The 24,211-nt window shown below is 40.3% G+C and overlaps 1 protein-coding gene across 1 annotated transcript in view; it reads left to right on the forward strand.

Moving 5' to 3' along the window:
- Window positions 1-24,211, forward strand: part of mms22l (MMS22-like, DNA repair protein) — a 165,263-nt gene that overhangs the window by 47,864 nt on the left and 93,188 nt on the right. The window contains exons 11-14 of the mRNA XM_072554897.1: window positions 1,062-1,124; window positions 8,236-8,355; window positions 11,667-11,893; window positions 15,850-16,359. Of these exons, the coding sequence (XP_072410998.1) occupies window positions 1,062-1,124; window positions 8,236-8,355; window positions 11,667-11,893; window positions 15,850-16,359 (920 nt within the window). The remainder of the gene's footprint in view (window positions 1-1,061; window positions 1,125-8,235; window positions 8,356-11,666; window positions 11,894-15,849; window positions 16,360-24,211) is intronic.

Below are 24,211 nucleotides of genomic sequence, written 5' to 3' on the forward strand. Positions count from 1 at the left end.
GTTTTAGTTGGTAGGAATACTGAATCCCATACAGTTAATCCATATGAATGCCATTGTGGTCATCTTCAGTTTACCTACAGTCCACTTGTAAAGCAAATGAGTTTTGTTAAATAATTATTTACTAAGTAAGATATTTTCCATTTATTTATCAGTCTAATGTCACTGTATTTTATTGTTTCAGTAGCATTCAAACACATACTACAAATGCAAATGAACTTTTGCCTGGTCTGTCATACAATTACATGCAGTATTCATGCCAGATTTATTCATTTTATGTTTTGATTGAAACCTGTGTGTAATGGCACATGTTACTATGAGATTATGTCATAATATTGAAATCTCAAGGAGCATCACATTTCTGTATACACGGGATTCAGTTCCAAATTTGCTGATGTGCAAATGCCTTTTGGTGCATTAAGACTTTTGTTCATTAGTTACCGTCAACAAAACATAAAAAAGGAAACACATTATTCACCTGGGAATAGAATACTATTCCATGGTTGAAAGCAGATTTATTTAAATAATGAATTTCCAATTTCGGGTGTGGCACCAGATTTAAAGGCAAGTTTTGTTTTCCCCAGCAAAGAAGTCTGAATTCCCTCAACTTGTATCCTTGCGGTTAGCAATAGTGCAGTGGTTTAGTGTGAATGTGTTGCTTCTGAAATGGCAGCGGTATCACCTCATAGCATCAGGAACTGAAGTTGTCTAAAAGACATCTAGAGAACTAATGCAGTCCCATAATTTTTTTTTTAAAGTTGCCCAACTTTATAAGAATACTTTTAGTATGTGTACGTAAATTTGTCTATTTCCCACACCAGTCCTTATGAACTTGCATATTGCCATATTGGGGGCTAGGTTGACATTCACCAAGAAGAGTTTGATTCACACAGTGTAATGAGGAGAGAGAATATATTTGTCAAGACTTAAATTGAATTCAAAACCATGATTTAGATTTGTTAAGACAGTTTCCTTTACACACTGCTCTGTCATGTTAATATTCTAAAAAGGACCTTGATTTTAAAATCCTGCTAATATATTTTAAATGCGTTTGTACAATATAGAAACAAATGGAGAACAATTGGAGTTTTACAGAGGAGCTTTTGAAACTATCCTCAAATAACCAGGTATGTAAAATTGCTTATATCGAATATTTATTTTATAAAATCTAAATATCATTGTCAGAAATTTTCTTGTGCATTCTTTGATTTGTTGCTATGGCTTCAGGGAAATTAGTTTAAATTCCAACTACTTTGTGTGTCTGTTTTTTTTTCCCAATGAAATTGAGAAGGGCACTCAGGAGAACCCTGGAGGAAGTTCTGGCTATGACTGCCTTGTTTACCATGTATGTATTTGGAAGTGTGCAGAGTCATGCAAGTATTTTCCATATCATGATTCCTTGTACATGTCACACTTGGTACAAACAAAATAGCTTTCATTAATAATTGTATATTATTGTTTCTTTCACACGGTCAAAAATCACTTCTCAAATGGCATTACTTTTAAAGTGCTTGTAAGCATACCCAGAAGCTAATGTGTAAGCGAGATTCCCTGAACTGCCAGCAGATTACGCAAATAAAACTGTCATTAGTGATGTTGGTTTGCACTTTGGCTTCATTTAGCTTTTTCCTCTCAATACTTAAACTTTGTTTTAGATGATTCTCATACGTGACCCTTTGCTACAATTTCCTGAAGAAGGGCTCATGCCCGAAACGTCGATTCTCCTGCTCCTTGGATGCTGCCTGACCTGCTGTACTTTTTCCAGCAACACATTTGCAGTTCGTATCTGTGTCTGTGCAGGTTTCAGCATTATCCAATATCCCGGTGAAATCATTACTTCAGTCCCATATTCCATTTGGTGGCAAGCTGCTTGTTTTCAAACTGACGTTGTTTTGAGTAACAAACATATTAAAAACACATATGAATGAAGGAATAGCATCAGAAACAGAACATAGACTTTTAGGATGTTAAATGCCTCCTTAATCATCACAACTAGTGGAATCTATTACAAAGTATGCACTCAGCACCGAAGCTTTATTACCTGATTGTTGGGAGTTCCAGCATATTAGTTATCTAATGCTAGACTGATATTTGCTGTGGAAGTTAAGTGCTTAAATAACACAAAAATACCCTTTAGACACTGATGTTTGAAGTTACTATGTATACAAGCTAAAATTTACATCAGAATATTGTAGAAGTCCTGCTAACTGTAGTTTTTTTGTTATTTATTGCAGACTTTCTCAATTAACTTATTGACTTTTCACCTGGAATTAGATTTAGCTTTTAACATTCAGTGACTAATTGACAGATGATTAAAGAGCTTTTGAGCAGAGTACAGATTGGTTGGAACTGGTCACAGTGAAATGTTCAGGGATTCTGTGTTTAAGTTGGCCCTTTTAGCATTGTTTTGCTTTAATGCTGCTAAGTCATTAGAACCAGAAGTTTTGTTGAATGTTACAAGGTTTGTGATAAGATTGTTTATTCCAGTACTTTACCTAATGCAAATGGTGCCACTTGGTGCAACCTGTCTCTCTGGCAGATTTGAACAAGGAAACCCCAAGCACCAGTCCCCAGATCGCCCACTGGAGTCACCTCCCACCTCTGGCCACACTGCAGCTACTTAGTGAGAGACAAAAAAAAACCTGCAGATGCTGAAATCTAAGGTAGACAGGCAGGAGGCTGGAAAACACAGCAAGCCACGCAGCACCGGCAGATGGAGAAGTCAACGTTTTGGGTATAATCCTTCTTCAGGAGTGGGAGTGGGGATAAGGGGAGCTGCAGATAAAGTGGGAGTAGGCGAGGATTTTGGGTGGGGAAAGGGGCGGAGTGGTGAGGTGACCTGGTTGGCCAATGGGAGGGATCATCTGGTCAGTAGCTGGAAGGAAAGGTCGGTCAGAGGAATGGAAGGGAGGGGGAAGGGCTGGAAAGGGTGTCAGGGGATGAGAAAGGAGATTATTTGAAATTGGAGAGCTCAATGTTGAGTCCTCTGGGCTGTAGGCTACCCAGGTGGGAGATAAGGTGCTGTTCTTCCAATTTGCGTTGATTCAATATGGCAATGGAGGAGACTGTGGATGGCCATGTAGGAGAGGGAATGGATGCTGCCTGGCTTCCTGTATTCTTCCAGCCTCCTCCTTGTCTACACTGCAGCTACTATCTAACAGCATTCACCCCTCCCCACCCCTCAAAAGAACACAGGCCATCACAAACTTCACACCTACTGGACCATGATGGAACAGATCCAGTTGAGCTCAGCTGCTCCATTTCCTTGATTCTTTTTGTCCACAGGGCATGGCCAGGACTCACCTTGGCTCCCCAGTTCTCTCCCCCTCCAAAGCGGCCATTACAACTATGGGGCTGCCATGGTAGATGCCAGCCCACAACAATGCCAAGGTTACCCTACCAGGTGCGAGCCTCTAAGAGAACTCCGGCAGCATTGGCTGCTATCGCAGGGAGAGAGGAAGGAATACCAAGAAGCTCAGCTGTGACCAACACCACACCGGCCTGGCCTGGCCTGGCCACTGTTACAACCCTGCAGCCAGCCAAAAGGAGCCGCCTGACCAGGCTATTGTCTGGCTTGACCCTGGAGGTGGTAGCATTCAATGAGCAGGATGCTGCAGACCCTCAGAAATAGTGTCTCCAGGCACCGACCTGAAACAAGTGATGGCCCCAGCAAACAACGCGGAGCTCGATGAGCAAAGGCCTCCCAGTGTAAACCTCTGGCGTGGTCCCCTCATCTACTGAGAGTTCGCTACCAGAAATATCGTGGGTGTAATATTACATTTTTCTTTCATATCTTAAAGTTTATTTTAATTAATAGGTTTTCACTTACCAATGTAGGAATTTAGACAATTGAAGTAGAAATAGTCTGTTATTTTGATTTGAAGGTTACAGGTATAGTGTTTTAAATCTGGTGTGCAATGGTGGCAGAGTAACAGAGCTGTGTGTGGATTCTTGCCCATTCGCTCCCAGCTGCTTTCCTTCTTTATTTTGCTTTTGCTTGGGCGCTTTCCTTTTGCTTTATTTTCTTTTCATCTGATTTTGTTTGCTTCTTCTCTGTGGCGGGCTGTTTCAGCAGCACCTGCCTGGCAGTGAGAGGGCCCACATGGAGGAGAGGATGTGTCTTGTTCACAGCAGTGGCAAGGACGATTTCCTGACAATAGGAGGCCAGCCGGTGGTGAGGTCTATGCCAGAGACAGCAAGGTCATTCTGCAGGTGTTCTGGGGCCACCGCCGGTAGCAGCACAGCTCCTTCAGTGATCAGGGATGGCAGCGCCAACAGAAGTGGACTCTTTCAAGATGGCGGCACCGGCAAGGCAACATCTGCAGCTGAAGTGGGATTCATGACACGGTGTTGGCCTGGCCTGGCAGCAGAGCCAGGGACTCTTGGTTTCAGGGCGAGTGTGGGTTCAGCAGCATCAGTAAAGTGGGTCCATTGGTTAAGAGCTGATGCCTAAAGTGGGGTGACCTTGGTGGGTGGGTCTGGTGCAGGCAGCAATGAGGAAGAAGAGATCTTCCTTGAGCCCAGGTATTGTGTTGATCTGTGTCAGAAAGACTGATATACAGTACTTTTACTACTTTATTTTTCCAATTTACTTCTGTAATATTTGCTTATTTACTTTTCTCTGTTTTTCTTATTTCCTAAGAATTTGATCTTAAGTATCTATATCTAGGTGCCTTTGTACCTAAGATGGTGCTATAATGTGGTGACTGTAAACTTTTCACTGTACTCATTTGAATACACGTGACAATAAAACTATTCACATTCACATTCATTAATTTTTTTCTGCTAATGTAGACTGTATGGAAGATAACTTCATGTATTGATTCCAATGTCTTTTCACTGAAAGTCATGATTTTCAGGAATGTAACCCTGATGTGGGCTAGCTTTTTATTGCAAATTTGTGGTCAATTGTTCCATTTTGTATTTCGAGCATTTCCCTACTTTGGTTTAGATTTTCAGTGTTTGCGATTTTCCTGTCTGTTTGGTAATCATACTAGGTTTGCAGCTTCAAAACGTTCTGAAGCTGAGTCAGTCACTCTCTGTGTTCAGTTCAGCTGCTTAATAATGTTTGGTTTTCCTATTAAATGTTTAATGTAATTTTAATATGTTGGACGTGGGTGGCTGCTTACCACCATGTTCTCCTGGGCAAGTAGGGATGAGCAATAAATGCTGGTGGAGCAAGTGACATCCATATTCTTGGAGTGAATTTGAAATAAGCTGTGGTGGGAATGCAATTATTCTGTTTATTGAGCATTTTCATTGAATGATACGCATTTAAACATTATTTTGAAGGCTTTGGATGCTGATGTGAGGGTGAGAACAAGTCTAATTAATTAACACCACTTTTATGCATTGCAAGTATATATAACAAGTGTCTATTAACACTGTACCAAATATTGACATCGCAGCGGCTTTTGATAGAAGCATTATGAAAGAAATTATGGCACTGAGCCATCTAAAGTGATGTCAATTTAAGTGACCAAAGCATTAGACAAAAATGTCAGCTTTAAGGAGTATCGTAAAGTGAGGTGAGGTGGAGAAATGGAGAGGTATAGGGAGAATATTCCAGAGTTAGAAAACTCTCACAATAGGGTGGCCAGCAGTAGATCAGTTAAAATCAGGGCTAAGAAGTCAGAGCCAGAGGATTCCTTAAGTCTTTGAGGGTTGAAGGGCCAGGGGAGATTACAGAGGTAGGGAAGAGCAAGGTTGTGAAGGAATTTGAAAACAAGGATAGAAATGATCAATTCAAAATCAGACTGAACTGAAAGTGAGTGCCAGGCAGGAATGCCAAGGCTAAGAGCTAAATGGGATGATGTGAGTAATGACACAGAGCAGAGTTTTGGGTGACCTCAGGTTTGCAGAGCGTATTATGTGGGAGATGAGTTGAAGTGCATTGGAACAGCCAAGTACAAAAGTAAAATAGAGGTGACTGAGGATTTCAGTTTGCAAATTAACTGAGACCAGGTCAAAATCAGATAATGTTATGCAAGTTGAATTAGTGATAGACTGCATATGAGACCAGGAGCTTATCTTGGGGCTAAACACGTGAGTAGAAGAGTTGTGACCCAGACAATTTCCTGGGAGCGTGGATGTGTTAGTAGCTGGGAAATAGAGGTTGTAATAAAGTCTGAAAACAATGGCTTCTGTTTTCTGGCATTAACCTTGTTTATATTGTTTTGGATCTTGAATACTTTTATGCATTTAGCTTCAGCCTTCTGTTCTCCTGTGTAAACAATCCCAATCTCAGACTCTTGTCATAATTCAAGAAGCCGATCCCAGCAATCAATTCCCAGCTGTCAGCTGTGACTAGTTGGTCGCACACTCACCTCTGAGTCAAAAGATTGTGTTTCAAGTCCCATACTGTGACCTGAGCTTGGAAATGTATGTGGATATGCTATTGCAATACCAAAGCAGGTTCATGCTGGTGAAGATGCCATGTTATGGATGCAATGTTTCATCAAAGCCTAGCCAGTTCTCTTCAGTGAATGTAAATATTGCATTACATTGTATCAAAGAAAAGCGTGGGATTTTATCCCTGGTGTACTAACCAATATTTATCCCACAGACAGCATTACAAAAACAGATTATCTGGTCACTATCAGTTTGTTCTTGATAATGACTTGCTGTTGGAAAATGGGTTGCATTCGTTCCATCATTACAGCAACTTCAAAACTACGTCATGGTCTGTAAAGTACTGTATAAGTGCAAGACTTCGCTTTTCCTTTTCAGTTTTGCCCCGATACGGGATGCAGTGATTCTAGGGAATGCTGAACCAGCAATCTGGTGCAATCAGGAATTAAGAAAGTTAATGAAATGCCATTCCTTTGTTACAAGGGAAATCAAATATAAAACTAAAGATGTTACAGAACCTGGAACTCAAGTTGCTCCAGCTGGAGACATCTCCTGCATGTGTGGTCATTCACACCACGTGGTGTGTCTCGGCTTTCCCACATAGTGCAGATGTGCAAATCACGGGGCTGAGATCCCCAGGCAGACGTCAAGTAAACAGAAAGTATGATTGTGTTTTTTTTTAACCATTGCCTTCATTTAAGTATGGACTAGAAGGCTCTCACTCTTGTTTATGTCCCAAGTCCCACTCAGGTCCACCATTCGTCTTTCTACTTCACCTTACCTGCTGTTCTCAGTGGTGCTGACTATCTGTCACAAGATTCCACACCTTTCCCACTCGTCGCATTTTAGTCTCCTGAATTAAAGAAGGATGGTAATGCATTGAAGGTGATTCAGGGGTGCTCTAGCCTACAGGAGTTTTATGTTAGGTTGTTTTATGAGGAAAGGTTGGACATATTGGGATAGTTTGCACTGGAGTTGAAAAAGATGGAGATTGGCTTGATTGAAGTATATAGCATTTTGAATGATCATGACAAAATGTATGTTGAAAGGATTCTCTTGTCAGTGAGTCCATAACTGGGAGCCACCATTTCAAAATTACTTTGTGCACTTCCAAGTCAGAGATGAGATTGTGGAATTCAAAGACTGAACAGATTTGCTCTTATTCTGTTTAATGCTAAACTGGCACAAGGGCCAATGGCCTACTTCTGCTCCTAATTTGGATGTTCATATGTAACTCAAGATCACTTCCTGTGTGTACTGCTTTTTGCATCTGGCTTCATAGTCCTATTGCATTCTTCACTGCTGTTGCACACTTCTGATTGTTTCAGCCATCTATTCATCAGAACCCTTCAGTCTCTCGCCTGAGTTGTGTCCTGCAGAATGTCATCTAACTTGTATCAGCATATTGTTATTCTCCCTCAATATAATTTTTGTTGCATTTGTTTATATTAAATGACGTATGTCTTGCCAGCTCCTTCTGTGCTTTCCAATTCCAGCACATATGTAAGAAAATACTTCCATAATTTAATCAATGCCAATTTTTCTGCATACCTTCCGAAGCATGCTCATTGATATGAAATGTATCATTGCCATCGGGGTCTATATTTTTGAAAACCTTGTAACATGAAGGAGACAAACCTCATTCTTTTCTATTTGTCAATGTTTTGAGCAGACTGACAATATATATAAAATGTCATTCAGGAAACCTAAATAGAAGTAAGCTCCTGAAAAAAGAAGCTACAGAGCTATCCTCAATCTCAAAATAGTCTGAAGAGCACTGGTGAAATTTTTTTGTTACCATTGAAATGATGCACAAAATCTAATATTTAATAAAATGCATTGTCTACGGTTATTATTTGATTGTAACTTTTGGCTTCAATATTTTAGGCTGGCATTTTGGAAGAAAATTTACGGATGCATGTTCAATGCTGCCTTACACTCTCTAATATCTGGGATACTAACCTAAACGTTGTTTCTGTACTCTGGGAATATTACAGTAAGCACCTGGTGAGTACAAAATTTGTACAACTGTTAATAGTCCTAAAATTTCATTGGTGGGAAAATAAGATAATTGCAACTATTGAAAACTGTTGACATCGAAAAATTGTGATCTTTTGAATATTTAAAGCAAAGTTCCTGTGGAATTTCAACATCATAATTTCATAATTGAATTCAGTTGCCGTGTTAAAGTTGTATGTTCTGTGTAGATTTAGACAATATTTAATTGCATTACAGTAACAGATCCATACTTTTACTTAGGAGTTGAAATATATATTGGTATGAGCCTTGAAAAATGTTATTGAAAGTAGCTGTATCTGCAGGGTAATCAAGCCAAATTGAGGTATTGTAAGTCCCTGCCACTTTACAAACTGTCCCATATTAGGATGTGCTTCTCTATCATCGCTTTCAGGGTTTACTGTCATTGGCTCACCAAGTCAGCGTCACTGCTTCATAACAATCAGGATGTAATGCCACATAATGCAGGATATATTAAGAGGGCCTAATATAAGTCAAATTCAAATTGCAGGACTTGGATTTGAGCAATTTTTGTCAATAATATAGTTAGATATTGAGAGACATGAATGGCGTAAAAGTATATACATCAGAATTTAGATTATGTCTATCACAGACTAAGTGTGATTGACGTCGACTTTGCATTATAATTTTGCTTGGCAAGAGAACACTGAGGTTCTAAAACAGACTTATAAACAAATGAATTGGGAGATATTTGCAGTTCCATTTTTGCAGCCTACACCTGATGTTTTTCAGCCTATACCTGATCATTTGTTGTTCTAAAAAGAGTCATCTAATTGAATCAAAGGTAGACCATATTGCAAAGCTAATAATTACAGAATTACTGTTTGCTTAGTGTCCCAACAGTGCCATGTTTCATTGTGCATTTATATTTAGTGGAAATTATGCTGTTGTATGTTATCCTTCCTTTGTAGTATAAGCTGATATTTTGTGGTCAGTTGCAAAGCAATGATACTTGCTGATGTTCTGTAAAAATCCAGATCAGAAAATTTTAATGATCTCTTGCATGTGGATTTCATCTTTCCTTACAATAATTTGAAATGGCACCAATTCAAGGGGATTTACAAGTGTCTCACAATACTTACATCATCAATCAGGGTATATAGTCAGTCACTTTAAGGAATTCTTAGTAACAGACAACAAACCAGGATTATCCTTTACTCATTATAAATTTTATGGAGAGCGTAATTATGAATGAAACTTTTATGACTAAATCCCAGGTGAAGTGCTCCAGCTTTGTTTTGGTTGCAATGGGGGTACCCCAATCTGTCAAGTGCCTGGGTGAAAAGGGATGGATTGATTCCTGTCCTTTATTCACCTAGTCCCTGGATTGGTTGCAGCAAGGTTAATTTAGAAAGATATCTTGTGGATATCTTTCTTCCAGAACCAATTGAAATTATGGTCTAAAACGAAGCAATTTAACCAATTTTTTGAACTAATAAAAAGAGTGAGGTTATTGTTCAAAAATGTGTGAAGAACTAATAACTCATTACAGATGCACTCAGATGAGAACTATTGGGGGGTAGGGCAAAAGGTTAATGGCATTATTGCCAGAATATTAATCTAGAAACCCAGGTACTATTCTGGGATCTGGGTTTGAATCCTGCTGGGGCAGTTGGGGGACCTTGAATTCAATAATAATCTGAAATCAAGAATCTAATGTTGATCATGAAACTGTTGTCAATTGTTAGAAAAGCCTGTCAAGTTCACTAATGTCCTTTCAGGAGGGTGACTGGCCTACATGTGATTCCAGACCGACAGCAATGTGGTTGACCCTTAATGGCTGTCTGATCAATCAGGGATGGTTCATAAACGTTGGTCTAGCCAGTGATGTCCATGTCCCTTGAATGAATTTTAAAAATTCTGCATTGTTAATTTATGATATTGACATTTGTTTCTGCTGCCTTCCATTTTGTCACAAATCACACAACACTGGGTGATAGCCCAGCAGGTTTATTTGGATGTACTAACTTTTGAAGTGCTGTTGCTTCATAACGTAGATGTAGAACAGGATCATAAGACAGAATTTATAGCAAAAGATCCGTGTCTTATGATCATGCTCCACAGCTATCTGATGAAGGAGCAGCGCTCCAAAAGCTAATACATCCAATTGAACCTGTTGGACTATAACCTGGTGTTGTGTCTTTCCTAACTTTGTCCACCCCTGTCCAACACCAGTACCTTCATATCATTCGATTTTGTTAACTGCTTTTCCACTTTGCATTGCAAGTTTTGGATTTCTGTGAACATGAATTGCGTTCGTGAAGCAACTTGGGAATAGACCACTGTAGCTTTGTCAAGTGTGGCTTTCAGGAACCACAGTGGCTGCGGCAGGCACAAGGTAGTTGCTTTCAGTTATAGAGAAATGTTTTTCTTGTGATCTGGTATTATATGGTAACCAATTGAAATCAGGACATTGGTCTAGACAAGGAAAGATGAACTCCTTATGATTATATATTTATGTTCCTTCAAAAATACTTCGTGCCCTGACATGGGAATTTGGAGAAGGATGTTATCTAGTTGACTGACAGTCTCATTCCCAACGCTGTGTTCTATTCAAACATATAGAATGGTGATAGATAAGAGTAAAGAGAAATAGAAAGAGAAGCTGTGGAGCTTAATCTGCATGAAATAAAGTCCACAGGAGGTGAGAGAATCTGTATGTAAAATGGAAAATATGTTTCAGCAATATATTTATTTGTATGCTCAAAATTATGATATTTTATTGAATTAACTTCTGAATTTAACTTTCTTTTTCTGAGTCACTACATTACCACACTGTCAGGTTGACTTCATTCAATTAACATTGTCACAATTTTTCAGTCAAATTCAGGCACAAAAATGACCATCTACAAGCATAACCAATACAACTGATAAATGTCCGTTTTTCAATGATTTTCCCATTGACATACCTAATATAGGGAGCTTCACTCTGTTTGTAGTGGGGAATAATGCAATTGCTATGACTGTGTGTATGAGATATGTGAGTAATTGTAGGTTTCAGCTTTGAAAGGACCTGACTGAATATCGTGTAGAATTTAGAAGCTCATGTCATCAATATTAACCTGGGAGTCTCAGTTTTTCAAAATGGTGCATCTGCCAAGTTGTTTTCTGTTTCCATTTTATGCATTTTAAAGATGCAGGATAAGTTTGAAAGAAAAGATGAGGATATTTTAAATTTGTCTGTTGTACGTCATGAGGTGAAGTAATGAATTTGAGTTTTCTATTTGTTTGGATGTCCTAAGTATTGCTGACTGCATTGTATTCTCTGTCCATTATTACAGAATAGTTCCTTCAACATTCCTTGGCTTGGCTTGAAAGGGCTGGCCAGTGTGAGCAAATCTCCTTTATCTATGCTTGAAATGACAAAGGCCTGTTGCTGTGATGAACAAAGCTCTAACTTGTACCAGTCTCAGAATAGTTTTCAGCTCTTCCTCAGAATTTTGGCTCTGCAGATTTCAAAAGGAGTGGAAACAACTGGGATGCATCCATGGAAACAACTGAAAGGAAGGTAATAAACTATGCTATAAATAAGATTTATTCCCCCAACATGTGCTAACCTATAAGCTTGTTAACAAGACTGACCCACTTAATCTACACCAGTTTGGCAGAACAGTATTACAAGATGTGTTTATTAAAATTTTGTCTTTATCTGTTTATGGGACATGGGTGTTATGCCTTGGTCATTGATTTTTGTCCATCCCTGGTTGCCCTGGGAAGGGTGGGGGTGAGCAGTCTTCTTGAACCCTTGCAGTCCTTTTGGGACACCTACACTGCTGCTTGGAAAGGACTTCTAGGTCTTGACCCCAAATATTGAAACAATGGCGATGTTGTTGCAAAGTCAGGATGATGCGCGACTTGGTGAGGAACTTGGCAGGTGGTAATGTTCCAATGCATCTGATGCTTTTATTCTTCTAGGTGATAGAGGTCACTGGTGCTTCAAGGATGATGTTGTCTGGTTTCCTCTTTAAACAAGACAATTCCAGCCAGAATGTTATGAATGAATTTACCCAGGTGTCCTACAATACCAAAGCGGTCAAATCAATACGAACACAAGGTCTTACCAATACAGAACGGTGCCAACTTTATTAGGAACAAAGTTACAATAGTCTTTAATACTAAACTAATCTCTAATACTAAGGCCCCTTAAGATTACACTACTTCCTGGGTCTCCGGAAGATTTACACAGTCCCTTTCTCTGTGGCTCTGTCTCTGGGTCTGTGAAGCTGCTTTCTTCCTGTCTCTCTCTGGGTGGTCAGCTGGTCTCTGTCTCTGCCAGGCTGGTCTCCTCGGAGGACCTCAGACGATTCCAGAGATTTTAAGGGTGGTTCCAAGAGTGAAGTCTGCAGGTGAAGTATGTTGTTATACCTTTTAGACGGTTTTCTGGAACTTTCTGTAGTTCTGATCAATCAGGGAGATACACTTAATAGTTTGAAACAAGAGTCAATAATTTACATAGAGCCAAAAAAAACTGCAGATGCTGGAATCCAAGGTAGACAGCAGGAAGCTTGAAAAACACAGCAAGCCAAGCAGCTGTGGAGAAGGTGGAGAAGTCGATGTTTCAGGTGTAACCCTTTTTTAGGACAGGGGGTGGGTTTAAGGGGAGCTGTAGATAAGCGAGGGGTCAGGATGGTGAGATCGGGATAGGTGAAGGTAGAGGGTACGATCTAGTTGGTCATGGAAGGAAAGAATCTGGTTGGTAGCTGGAAGGAAGGATGGATCAGAGGAATTGAAGTGAGAGGGAGGGGTTGGGAATGGAGTCTGGGGATGGGAAGGGAGGTTATTTGAAATTGGAGAACTCCAGGCTGTAGGCTGCCCAGGTGGAAGATAAGGTGTTGTTCCTCCAACTTGCGGTCTAATTCGTTGTGGCAGTGGAGGAGATCAAGGATAGTCATGTTGGAAAGAGAGTGAGACGGGGAATTAAAATGAGCAGTGAGTGGGAGGTTAGGTTGGTCCCTGCGGGCTTGGCTGAGATGCTCAGTGAAATGTGCCCTTAGTTTGCGTTTGGTCTCCCCGATGTAGAGAAAACCAAATCGGGAGCACCTGATGTAGTAAGCCAGGTTGGAGGAGAGTGGTGATGGACGGATTGGAGAGAGGGCAGGGGGTGGATGGGGGGCAGGGGGCAGTGTTGGATGTGGTTGGGGGTTGGGAGTGGGGTTGGGACAGATAGGGGCGGGAATTGGGGCGGTGTTGGATGGGGTTGAGGGTGGGGGGAAGGGGGAGGTGTTAGACCGGTTTGGGGGGGCGGGTGTGCAGGGGGGAGCGGTGTTGGACAGGGTTGGGGGTGGGTGGGGGCAATGCTGGACGGGTTGGGGGGGCAGACGGGGGAGCGGGAATGGGCGCGGGCAGGGAGACAGTGTTGGATGGGTTGGGGGCGCGGGTGGGGGCAGGCATGCTGGCAGTGTTTGATGGGGTTGGAAGGCAGGCAGGGAGCAGGGAGGGGTCAGTATTAGATGGGGTTGGAGGGTGGGCACGGGAACAGTGTTTGATGGGTTGGGGGGGCGGAGGCAGTGTTGGGCAGGGTTGCAGGGCGGCGGGGATGGGGGGTTATTGGACTGGATTGGGGTGCAGGGAGGCGGGGGGGGGGACAGGGTTGGGTCTTGCGCACAGTGTGCTGCTGCCTAGTATCCTGAGTGGGGAGCAGACTTAACAGAAAACCCCGAGCCCCAGAGGAAAGGTATTAAATCAATTAAATGAACAATCAATTATTCGAATGAAATTGTGCTTGCCCATCTTGTTCTGATAATCAAAGTTTCTCTGTATATTGCTACAATGGGTTACTGCAGTGCATCCTGTAGATGGTGTGTATATATATATATATATACTGCTACACTGTGTGTTGGTGCTCGAGGGAGTGAATGTTGAAGGTGGAATGGAAAACATCAATTTTCTCCATTATTCAATGAGATCAGGGCTGATCACCTCCAGATGGATGCCTTTTCCCCATAGCTCTTGATTCCCTTAATGATTTAATGTCTGTCTATCTCAGTCTGCAATATTCTTAATGACCCAGCCTCAACTCTAAACAGAATAAATAGAACATTACAGTGCAGTACAGGCCCTTCAGCCCTCGATGTTACGCCAACCTGTGAGACCAATCTGAAGTCCATTTAACCTCGACTATTCCATTTTCATCCGTGTGTCTATTCAATGACCATTTAAATGCTCTCAAAGTTGGCAAATCTACTACTGCTGCAGGCAGGCAGTACCGTGCCCCTACCAATCTCTGAGTAAAAATCCTACCTCTGACATCTGTCCTATATCTATCACCCCTCAATTTAAAGCTATGTCCCTCTTGCTAGCCATCACCATCCGAGGAAAAAGGCTCTCACTTTCCGCCCTATCTAACCCTCTGATTATGTTGTATGTCTCAATTAAGTCACCTCTCAACCTTCTATCTGTGATGAAGAACTCCACAGATTCACCACCCTCTGAGCGAAGAAAGCCATCCTCTTCTCTGTTTTAAGTGGGTGACACGTTACTCTGAGATTCAGATTCCAGAGTCTCCTCTCGGGAAGCAACCCTCTTGCTGTTGAAACAAAGGCCCCCATTCCATTTGACGTCCCTATTATCTGCTGAATTTGGATGTTAACTTTCTGTGATTCATGCACAAGGATACCCAGGTCCCTCTGTGCTGTGGCTTTCTACAGTCTTTCTCTGTTTAAATAACATTTAGTTCCTCTGTATCTCTCAAAGTCCATAACTTCAGATTTTCCAGATTATATTCAGTCTGCCAAGATTTTGTCTATCTGTTTTCCTTTACACTTTGTGTTCCTCCCTACTTGTCTTCCCTCCTGTATTTGTGTCATCTGCAAACTTGGTGATAGTGCATTCACTTCTTTTTCCAGCCATTAAGTTATATTATAAATGATTGCGGTCCTAGCACTGATCCCTGTGGAACTCCTTTCATTGCATGTTGCCCTCCTGCAAATACTCCCTTCATCCCACATTAAGTAGCCAATTCTCTAGCCATGCTAGTATGCTACTTCCAACACTATCAGCTCTTATTTCAAATAGACTTACCAAATATTACCTTATCAAACCTTCTGACAATCCAAATATATTGCATCCACTGTTTTGCCTGTATCTATCCAACATGTTGCCTCCTCAACAAATTCTAATAAATTTATCAGGCATTGTTTCCCCTTCATAAAGCCATGCTGAATCTGCTTGGTTATATTATGCATTTCTAAATGATCTACTGTTGTATACTTTGGAATAGACGATAATATTTTCCCAATGACAGAGGTTAAGCTAACTGGCCTATAGTTGCTTGTTTTTGCCTCCCTCCCTTTTGAATGGTAAATATGTGATGATAGCAATGTGATGCAACCTGAAATTACATCAGTTTTTTCTGATAATCCCACCTCGACAGCTGCATTGAAATCTCTCCAGACATTTTCGTTAGAATATTTTACCAGTTTCTCTTCCTACTGAATGACACTGAGCAACCTGTTAATTTTCTAGGATTTATTCCAAGTTCCATCAGCGGAAGATGCAAGAACTTTCTGAGTTGGGACTACAGAACTTTTTCAGCCTTTTTCTAGTCCTTGCAGCTGTGGCTGGGATAGAGGATGTTGTCAGCCGGGTAGCAGATCTTCTGGACCTTTTAAAACCTAGCAAGCTCTCTATTGCCCAGCAAGCATTGATTTGGAAGGGATACTTTGCGTTTCTTCTGATGTATGAAGAGAAGAATGTTGACATCAGCTTTCTTGCTACAAAACTGTCAGCAAACTTTCAGATTGTAACTAAAGAATTCTATCTGAAAACCACTGACCACACACGGAAAGTTACTCTCTGGCCATTGCTTGCAGCATATATTGAAGCTGTGCAGGAGGTATTCGAGACCAGCTCCTACCTACACCTTTCCGAAGAGAAGCTGTTGAATGAAGGGTTCAGCTTGCTGTACCGTGCCTGTAGGGAATCGGAACTGAATGCAGCACTCACATTTTTGCAGGTTGTACTGGCTCGTTTGAGGTGAGTGAATATTCCCTCAGCAGTTCCCTTGAACGTTTACAGTATCATCTCTAAATATACGAGTGAATTAAGTTATCACTGAAATATTGTTGCCCAGCATCCCAGTAAATACGGAGGTACTCTGATATTAGTCAATGGATGTTTTGTTGTGTTGCTGATGTAGCGAGGATTCATGTGATACATCTAACTGGGATGTCACAAGCACAAATACCTTTCCAATAAGACTCATTCGTTAGCAGGTAAGTGTCAAAATCCAGATAAAATTTCCTGTCTGTATTTTGGATGATTCCATTGTTCCAGCTGTTGACAGAGTGAGCTCTGCACAGACTGTGGTTTGAATGTGAGAAGTTTGCATTGTATCAAGTTCAGCACCTCACCACTTGGTGGGTTGATTCATTGAACCCGTGAGGAAATCAAGAGACAGTTGTAACAAGTTAGGATGGTTCAGTGTTGGGAATGCAGGATAAACTATTCTTTTGGCTGTTGTTCTGTTGTAATGGTGTGCACCTAAAATATTAAATCACTTAAATCAATTCATCTTAGCTTCTGTCAATGACAACATGTTGCAAAAGTATTTTTTTAATTCATTTGCGGGATGAGGGCATCGCTGGCTAGACCAGCATTTATTATCTGTCCCTAATAGCCCAGAGGGCAGTTAAGAGTCAACCACATTACTGTGGGTCTGGAGTCACCGGGCATGAGGAAACCAGATGGGTTTTGTGCCAATCGAGAATGGATTCGTGGTCATCATTAGGCTCTGAATTCCAGATTTTTATTGAATTCAAATCCCACCATGTGCCATGGCAGGATTCAAATGCGGGTTCCCAGAACATAACCTGGATCTCTGGATTATCAGTTCAGTGACAATACCACTAGGCCCTAGCCTCCCCTAAAGCATTCAACATAGTAAAAAGGTGCTTCAAAGGCACATTATCAAACATAATTTTGCACTGAGCCACATTTTGCACTGAGGATATTGGGACTGGAGACCAAAAGCATGACCAAAGGAGGAAAGAGATGAGTCATTTAGGAGGATAGTTCCAATTCTTGGGATGTAAACAATAAAAGCATGGTGCCACTCTTGATGAACAAGAACTGGGAAAGTGCATGACGCTCATATTAGGGAAGGCAGCAATCTCAGAGAGTTGTAAGGCTGTTTGAGCTTATAGCAATAATGGAGAATTTGAAAGTAAGGAGAGAAATTAAAAATTGAGGTTTTTGAGAGATAAGGTCCCAAAGTGAATCTGGAAACACATGAGTAATGGGAGTTAGGGTGAAGGTAGCAGAGTTTTGGATTAGCTCAGATTTATAATGGTCAGCAGATGGGAGGTTGGCCAAAAGAGTATTCAATCAGTCAAGCCTAGAAATAACTTCAGTGGCTGTCAAACTGAGGCAGGGCAGGGATTTTCTGGTGTCTTCATGTATCTCTCTTGCTGAAAAGGTGGTGAGGCAGTCCCTGACTGTTCACAGCAAGGTTGGCTGTATCTCCTACCATGAGGGCAGTGCCAGGGCTCTGTCTGAAATCACTCGCTGGAAGCAAAAGTCCCACCCAGCGAGAACTGCTGGCCAATCAGAGACCATCAGCACTCTAAAACGTCAGTGCCACTGCAAAGGCTGTAGTTGTTCGAACAATCAACATTCCTAGGGTCAAGATCTTGGATAAGGGCTTTTTGTGAGGGACATTTTCTGGGATTAGGTATCATGGGGAAAGGGGGACAGGAATAGGAGCAAAGACAGGAGTGTGGTGTTTTTAGTAGCCCTATATCCAATCCCTTGATTGTGCATGATTCTTTCATCATCTAACAATAACAGGCAGCCTATCTTCTTTAGTTGTGCCCAGGAATGAAGTGATGGCCTCGTGGTCATGCCACTGGACTGGTAATACAGAGTCCTAGCCCAGTGTTTTGGACAGATGGGTTTGATTCCAACCAGGACAGATGGTGAAATTTTAATTCAGTACAACCTATTGACAAACTAGCCTGATGGTGGCCATGTAATCACTGTTGAATGTCAGGAAAAAAAACCCATCTGGTTCATAAGTACTCTTTAGGGAAAGAAATCTGCCATCTTTACCTGGTCTGGCTTATATGTGACTCTAACCCACGGCAATGTGGTTAACTCTTTAATTGCCCTCTGAGCAATTAGGAATGCGCTGTAAATGCTGGGCCAGCCAACAACACCCATGTTCCATGAATACATTTTGAAAAAGGTACTGCACTTGTCATAGTTGACCACCTTAGGGCCTCAATTAGAGGTAGGGCAGGAGGATCAAGCTTGGGCATCCCACCAGAATGGAACTCAGGCGGAGAAGGAAAGGCAGTGGAGTTGTGTGGTGAAACTGTCTCACCTAATTTGATGATCTTCCCACCCCCCCAGGACTGGGAGATTCCGCCCAAAGTGCAGACCCACAATGCTGGGGAGGTGAAAGTAGGTACTCTTACTGAGGGAGCAACTAGGTGGTGGGAAGCTTATCTCAGGGTCATATACAACATTAAAATTGTAGATGGTCTAGATCAGCCTCATGCAGTTGCTCGGGAGGTGCATGGTGTAGACGGCCAGCTTACTCTGTCCAACTCCGACCATCTCCTGAAACCTTTCTCCCCTGGCTGCCTTTCTTCAACCGCATTAATAGCTTTACCGTCATTATTGTCATGATTTCAGCTGATGTTATTTCCAGGCAAGTCAGATCCCAGACAAGAGCCTGTACAAGAGATCCTATTTTGATTTGTTTTGATTTTGACAATCAAATCGAAACCCACTGAAACATAATCACGCAATGCTGCAGATTTTGCTTTAATATTAAAGCAGATGCTTATTTTGAAAGCAATGAAGACAAAATAAACAAGTCATTTACTTACAATGCAAATTCCAAGATATTTCACTATACAGTAAAAATAAATTCCCATTAATCCTAAACATTCTTTCATAAAATGAAAAGGAAAAAAAAAATCTTTTTTTATAGTATGCAAAACACATCCCTGATACAGTGCCCCGGACCACCACTGGTGCAATACTCATACCAGACTTCAGCTATTAGACTGGAACTGCAAATAGATTCTTCCTGGTCTGGGACTGCACTAATTCTTCATTTAAGTATAACCTAGTTCACTTTATTCTTCCCTTCTCAGGAACATTGCTCTATACAGCAATCGTATTCCAAAGACTTCACAGGATTGCTGCAAACTCAAAAACTAAAATTAAAAATCTCTCCTGCTCTCTCTTTCAGCTATGAGTGTCTGTCTTAAGCTTTTTTTGAAAAAAAATCCTGACTTTCATAAACTGTAGATTGTTTATCTTATTTGGTGGTAAAATTCTCCCAGTACACACACAAATCCATTAATTCTAAAGCTAACCCTCAAAAAATGTTTTGAAAGAAATCACCAGGCTATAGGGATGCTTACAAGTTAATAATTAACTTCAGACCCAGAGGAAAAATCCATTTCTCTCTCAAACCCAGAATTCAAGATGCCAGACTTGCAATAAATAATATTAAAATATATATACATAAATCCCATAGTTTACATCACAACATCAAAATGCACAAAATGCAATCAATATAATCATTCAATGGTGTTCAGCTCACGTCTTCTGTTAATAAGCTGTCAATAATTTCATCAAGGACCAAGACAAAATCCTGATTCTGCATTACAGGTAGTATTTCTATTGTATACATGGTAGGTATTGATTACCCCGAACAAGATAATCTCCATTGTCCTTAGCCAGACTTTCAGTTCTACCATTGATCCTGAGTTCCTCTCATCTACATCTTGGATGTCTGCTGGGGCTTGCCACAATGTGGCTTGATCAATCATAATAACAATGCTGCTGTAAGACCTGGAACGCCTTCCCGCTACAACAAGGCATCAGTCAGAAGTTCTGACATGCAGTCGTTGTTATGTACGCATACACTGGAGCCAATTTGCGTATAGCAAGATCCCATAAATAACAGATAAATGACCAAATAATCACTTTTGGTCCTGTTAGCAGGGATTGAAATATTGACCTGTACACTGGTAGATTTTTCTTGCTTTTTGAGTAGTATCATGGATTTTATATATTCACTTGAGCTGGCAGAGAAGGATTTCTCTGTAAATTCGAACTCAAAATGGCGTCCTCTTTAAAGAGCTTCATGTTTTCCAGTTCTGTAGTGGGGCTTGAACCCATGACATTTTAATGCAGATTAAAGTACTACCTTAAAAAAGTATAAAACCTCGGTTTAATTGCACTGTCTTATTATGTAATACATCTTTTCTTTGAGAATATATTTGTCAATGCTAGTACAAAGAGGTGTGGGGTTGCAGTGAGACCATTAGCAAAGTATTTGTTATTTTTAAAAATCCTTATGGTAATAGAACTAAATTGATGTATTCAGCCCAAACTCAATACAATTCACATAGTTTGAATGCCCATACAGTCATAATTGAGACTGGTTTTTTTGGATATTATTGTGGAATGCATAATTTTAGTGAATGAGAAAAGTAAAGCCATAAAATTCAGGAGCTAATGTCAGTCCTTTTACTGAAGGGTGTGTTGTAACTAAGAGTTTTAGTTTCAAGCTCTTAAGCAACACTCAGCCACCTTATGGGGGAAGCTACGCTAAAATGTGAGCCAGAAAAAGACAGAATGATATGCTGAATAGATCAAACCATGGGCAAGTAAGCCGATTCATTTTATGAATGAAAATGACATAATGAAGGAGATTCTTGTACTTTCAATGCTGTAAAATTCATCTTGTTGATTGCTGTGATATGTGTTGTCTATGACTGAAAATCGTTTGCAAAGTTAATAAGTACAGTTAAGATTGTTTGATCTCTTAGGTCATAGAATCAGCCAGAACTGCTGTAAAACTGAAACCTAATGACATTATTTGTCATTCTGGCTGCCTTAGCCAACAAACATTGTTTGAAATGAGAAGCAATATTAATGCTATAACAGTAAGCTCTTTGCTTCTGTTAACTTATGTTTTCTGGAATCAAAATCTCACACAGTTGAAAATTTCCACTTCTTTTCAGTTGTGTTTTATTGTTTAATGACTGCTCAATCACTCATCAAATTATAATGAAAAGGATGCAATTCCTGCCACCATGATAACTGGACATGAGCTGTGAAAGGACCATTTCAAAGATGATACGTATTAAAATGTTTTTAAAAATATTTTGTTGTGCATGATAAGGAATTGAAATAATAAAACGTTTTACTCAATCAGTTAATGTCAATTTCTTGAAGAAATTCTTTTGCATTAACACAAATTAAATTTCTGTTTTCTAATTATGACCACCTCCCAGTATTGAAAGGCATTTTGAGACCTCAGTTCTTTGTACAATTATCATTTTAAATTCTAGATCCATTCCTGTAGTGGTTGTGATTGTTAATGTGTGAATATTTTAATTGTCAAATTCTTGTCCCATGCAATATCCAGGAGAGAGTATATGTTTACCGACCCTGGTCCAGTACATTTTAACTCAGACAAGCTTTGTTTACTTACTTATCATTGGTGAAAAATATGTGAAATCAGATTTAAGCTAGTGTTTAGATAATGTTGTCTTTTACCTTCCATACATTTTTTGTAGAAATAGGAATAAACAAACTTCCAAAGACTTCCTGAAGAGATTGTGATATTTTGCATTAAAATATGCATTTGAAGTGCTCATAATCTGGAGAAATCTTTGTTGAATTCTGTTTTTAATCTCTGGAGACTAATTACATGTGCTCCTGTGTGTTAAGCAAGGCGAACATGAATAGCAGTGTTATGTATTTTTTTCTGTACAGCTTGAAATGCATACTATGCAGGCAAACAGTAAAAAGGGGTTGAATTGGCTTGTCTCTGAACAAACTTACAAAATAACCTTACCTATCAGCTACTGATGGAAACAATTGTAATCCTTTGTTGCAAGTACATCTGTGGAGTTCAGGGAATGGTCATAGGTGTTCATTACAGTCTAGGGTATCTCACTGAAATGTTTGAGGGCTAAGATTGGAAGCAAAATAAGGTAAAGTTTACATTTCAGTTTGTTACCAGCATTACTGTTGGACATTTTATTTTCTTATGGCTTTTTGGTAGTACAAAACACAAGTATTGCTGATAAAAGACGCATTTTGTAAAAGCTTTTCACCTTGCAAGCTTCAAGTCAATTCACAGGGATGCAAATTCAAGAGGAACAAACTATGTTTATACTGTACAGGAGGAGACTGCTGATTGGTTGCTAAACTTTGATAAAATATATCCTTTTTCACCAATTTCTAATACGGGCCATTCTGTTATAATGGGCATTTCATCAACGCAGATTCAGTGTACGTGATTGACAAATTGGGGACGCTGTTTCTAAAGTGTGAACTTTTAAAATGTGTGTTGACTGTAACGTGCTTACAGCACCAACACTTTTAAGTGCTGTTTCTAAAGCGGGATTTTTCTATAATGTGGGATTGCACAAGAACTGACTGTGGAGTCATAGAGTCATACAGCACGGAAATAGATCCTTCGGTCCAAACAGTCTATGTCGAGCATAATCCCAAACTAAATTTGTTCCATCTGCCTGCTCCTGACCCATATCCCCCCAAACCATTCCTGTTCATGTACTTAGCGAAGTTTTTTTTTAAATGTTGTAACTGTGCCTGCATCCACCACTCCCTTCAAAAGTTCATTCCACACATAAACCATCGTCTGTGTAAAAAATGTACTCCTGTCCTCTTTAAATCTCTCTCCTCTCACCTTAAAAATATGACCCCAGTCTAGAAATTCCCAATCCTAGGGAAAAAAAACTACCATTAACCCTATCTTTAACCTTTGTCATTTTATAAACCACTTATTAATTTTATATGCGTTTGTCTAATCTCTCCCTCTACATTGACATATAAAGTAAAAGGAAGTGCTTTTCTATGACAGATCACTGCCATAGACTCCCCTCTCTGCTAGGGTGCACAGAGGATCACAATGACATTTCCTTCTTAAGGAGGTGAACACTTGCTGTTTGAGGTCCTTGATCTTGATCAGCTTGCCAAGGTGTGTTATTGTGTGTTCTATACTGTGTATTTGATTTACTGGTTTCCCCAGATCATACGTTAAAGCTTTGTTGGAGTTGCTCTGAGTCATATGAACGAGAAGATCCAGCAGTGGATTCTTGTGTTCTAAGTTAAATGATCTGAGCTAGGGGAGCATTTGGCGAGCAACAGTGAACCTCCTTCATCTTGATAACTAACTAGTGCAGATGCCAGTGAAACTATGCAGGATTTGTTGCTTTTAGAAAATGGGAAGAAAAAAGTAGGAGGAAATGGGTTGTACGTAATGTTCTTTGCAGCAGTGTTCACAGAGAATTCGTTCACATTCTTAATAGTCTCGCCACCCTGTCTGTCATTTTCACTTGGCTTGAAATTAAAAATCTTAGCAATATGTTCCAAGTTAACAGAAAATAAAATCAAATGTTTTTAGATTAGATTAGATTAGACTCCCTCCAGTGTGGAAACAGGGCCTTCGGCTCAACCAGTCCACACCGACCATCCTAAGAGTAACCCACCCAGACCCAGTCCCTTACTGTATACTTACCCCTGACTAATGCACCTAACACTGTGGGCAATTTAGCATGGCTAATTCACCTGACTCATCATGAGACCATTCTGCATACTGAAAGACCAATTCCATCCCCAAAACTTGAAGATATGCTGGGTCATTAATTTTTGAGCTACAAACACATTTTCATTTGTTTGCATTCAAGGGATTTGTTTAGTTATGAGTCAAAGTGGATTGAACATTCTGCTTGAACCTTCAGTAAACAGTGATAATGTACCGCCAAATAATTATGCCAGCAAATTTGCTCTTCAGCCATCTAATGAGGATTCTATATGGTTCTGGGCCTCC

The sequence above is a fragment of the Chiloscyllium punctatum genome, chromosome 3, assembly GCF_047496795.1.
Source record: "Chiloscyllium punctatum isolate Juve2018m chromosome 3, sChiPun1.3, whole genome shotgun sequence".
NCBI classification, from domain to species: Eukaryota; Metazoa; Chordata; class Chondrichthyes; order Orectolobiformes; family Hemiscylliidae; genus Chiloscyllium; species Chiloscyllium punctatum.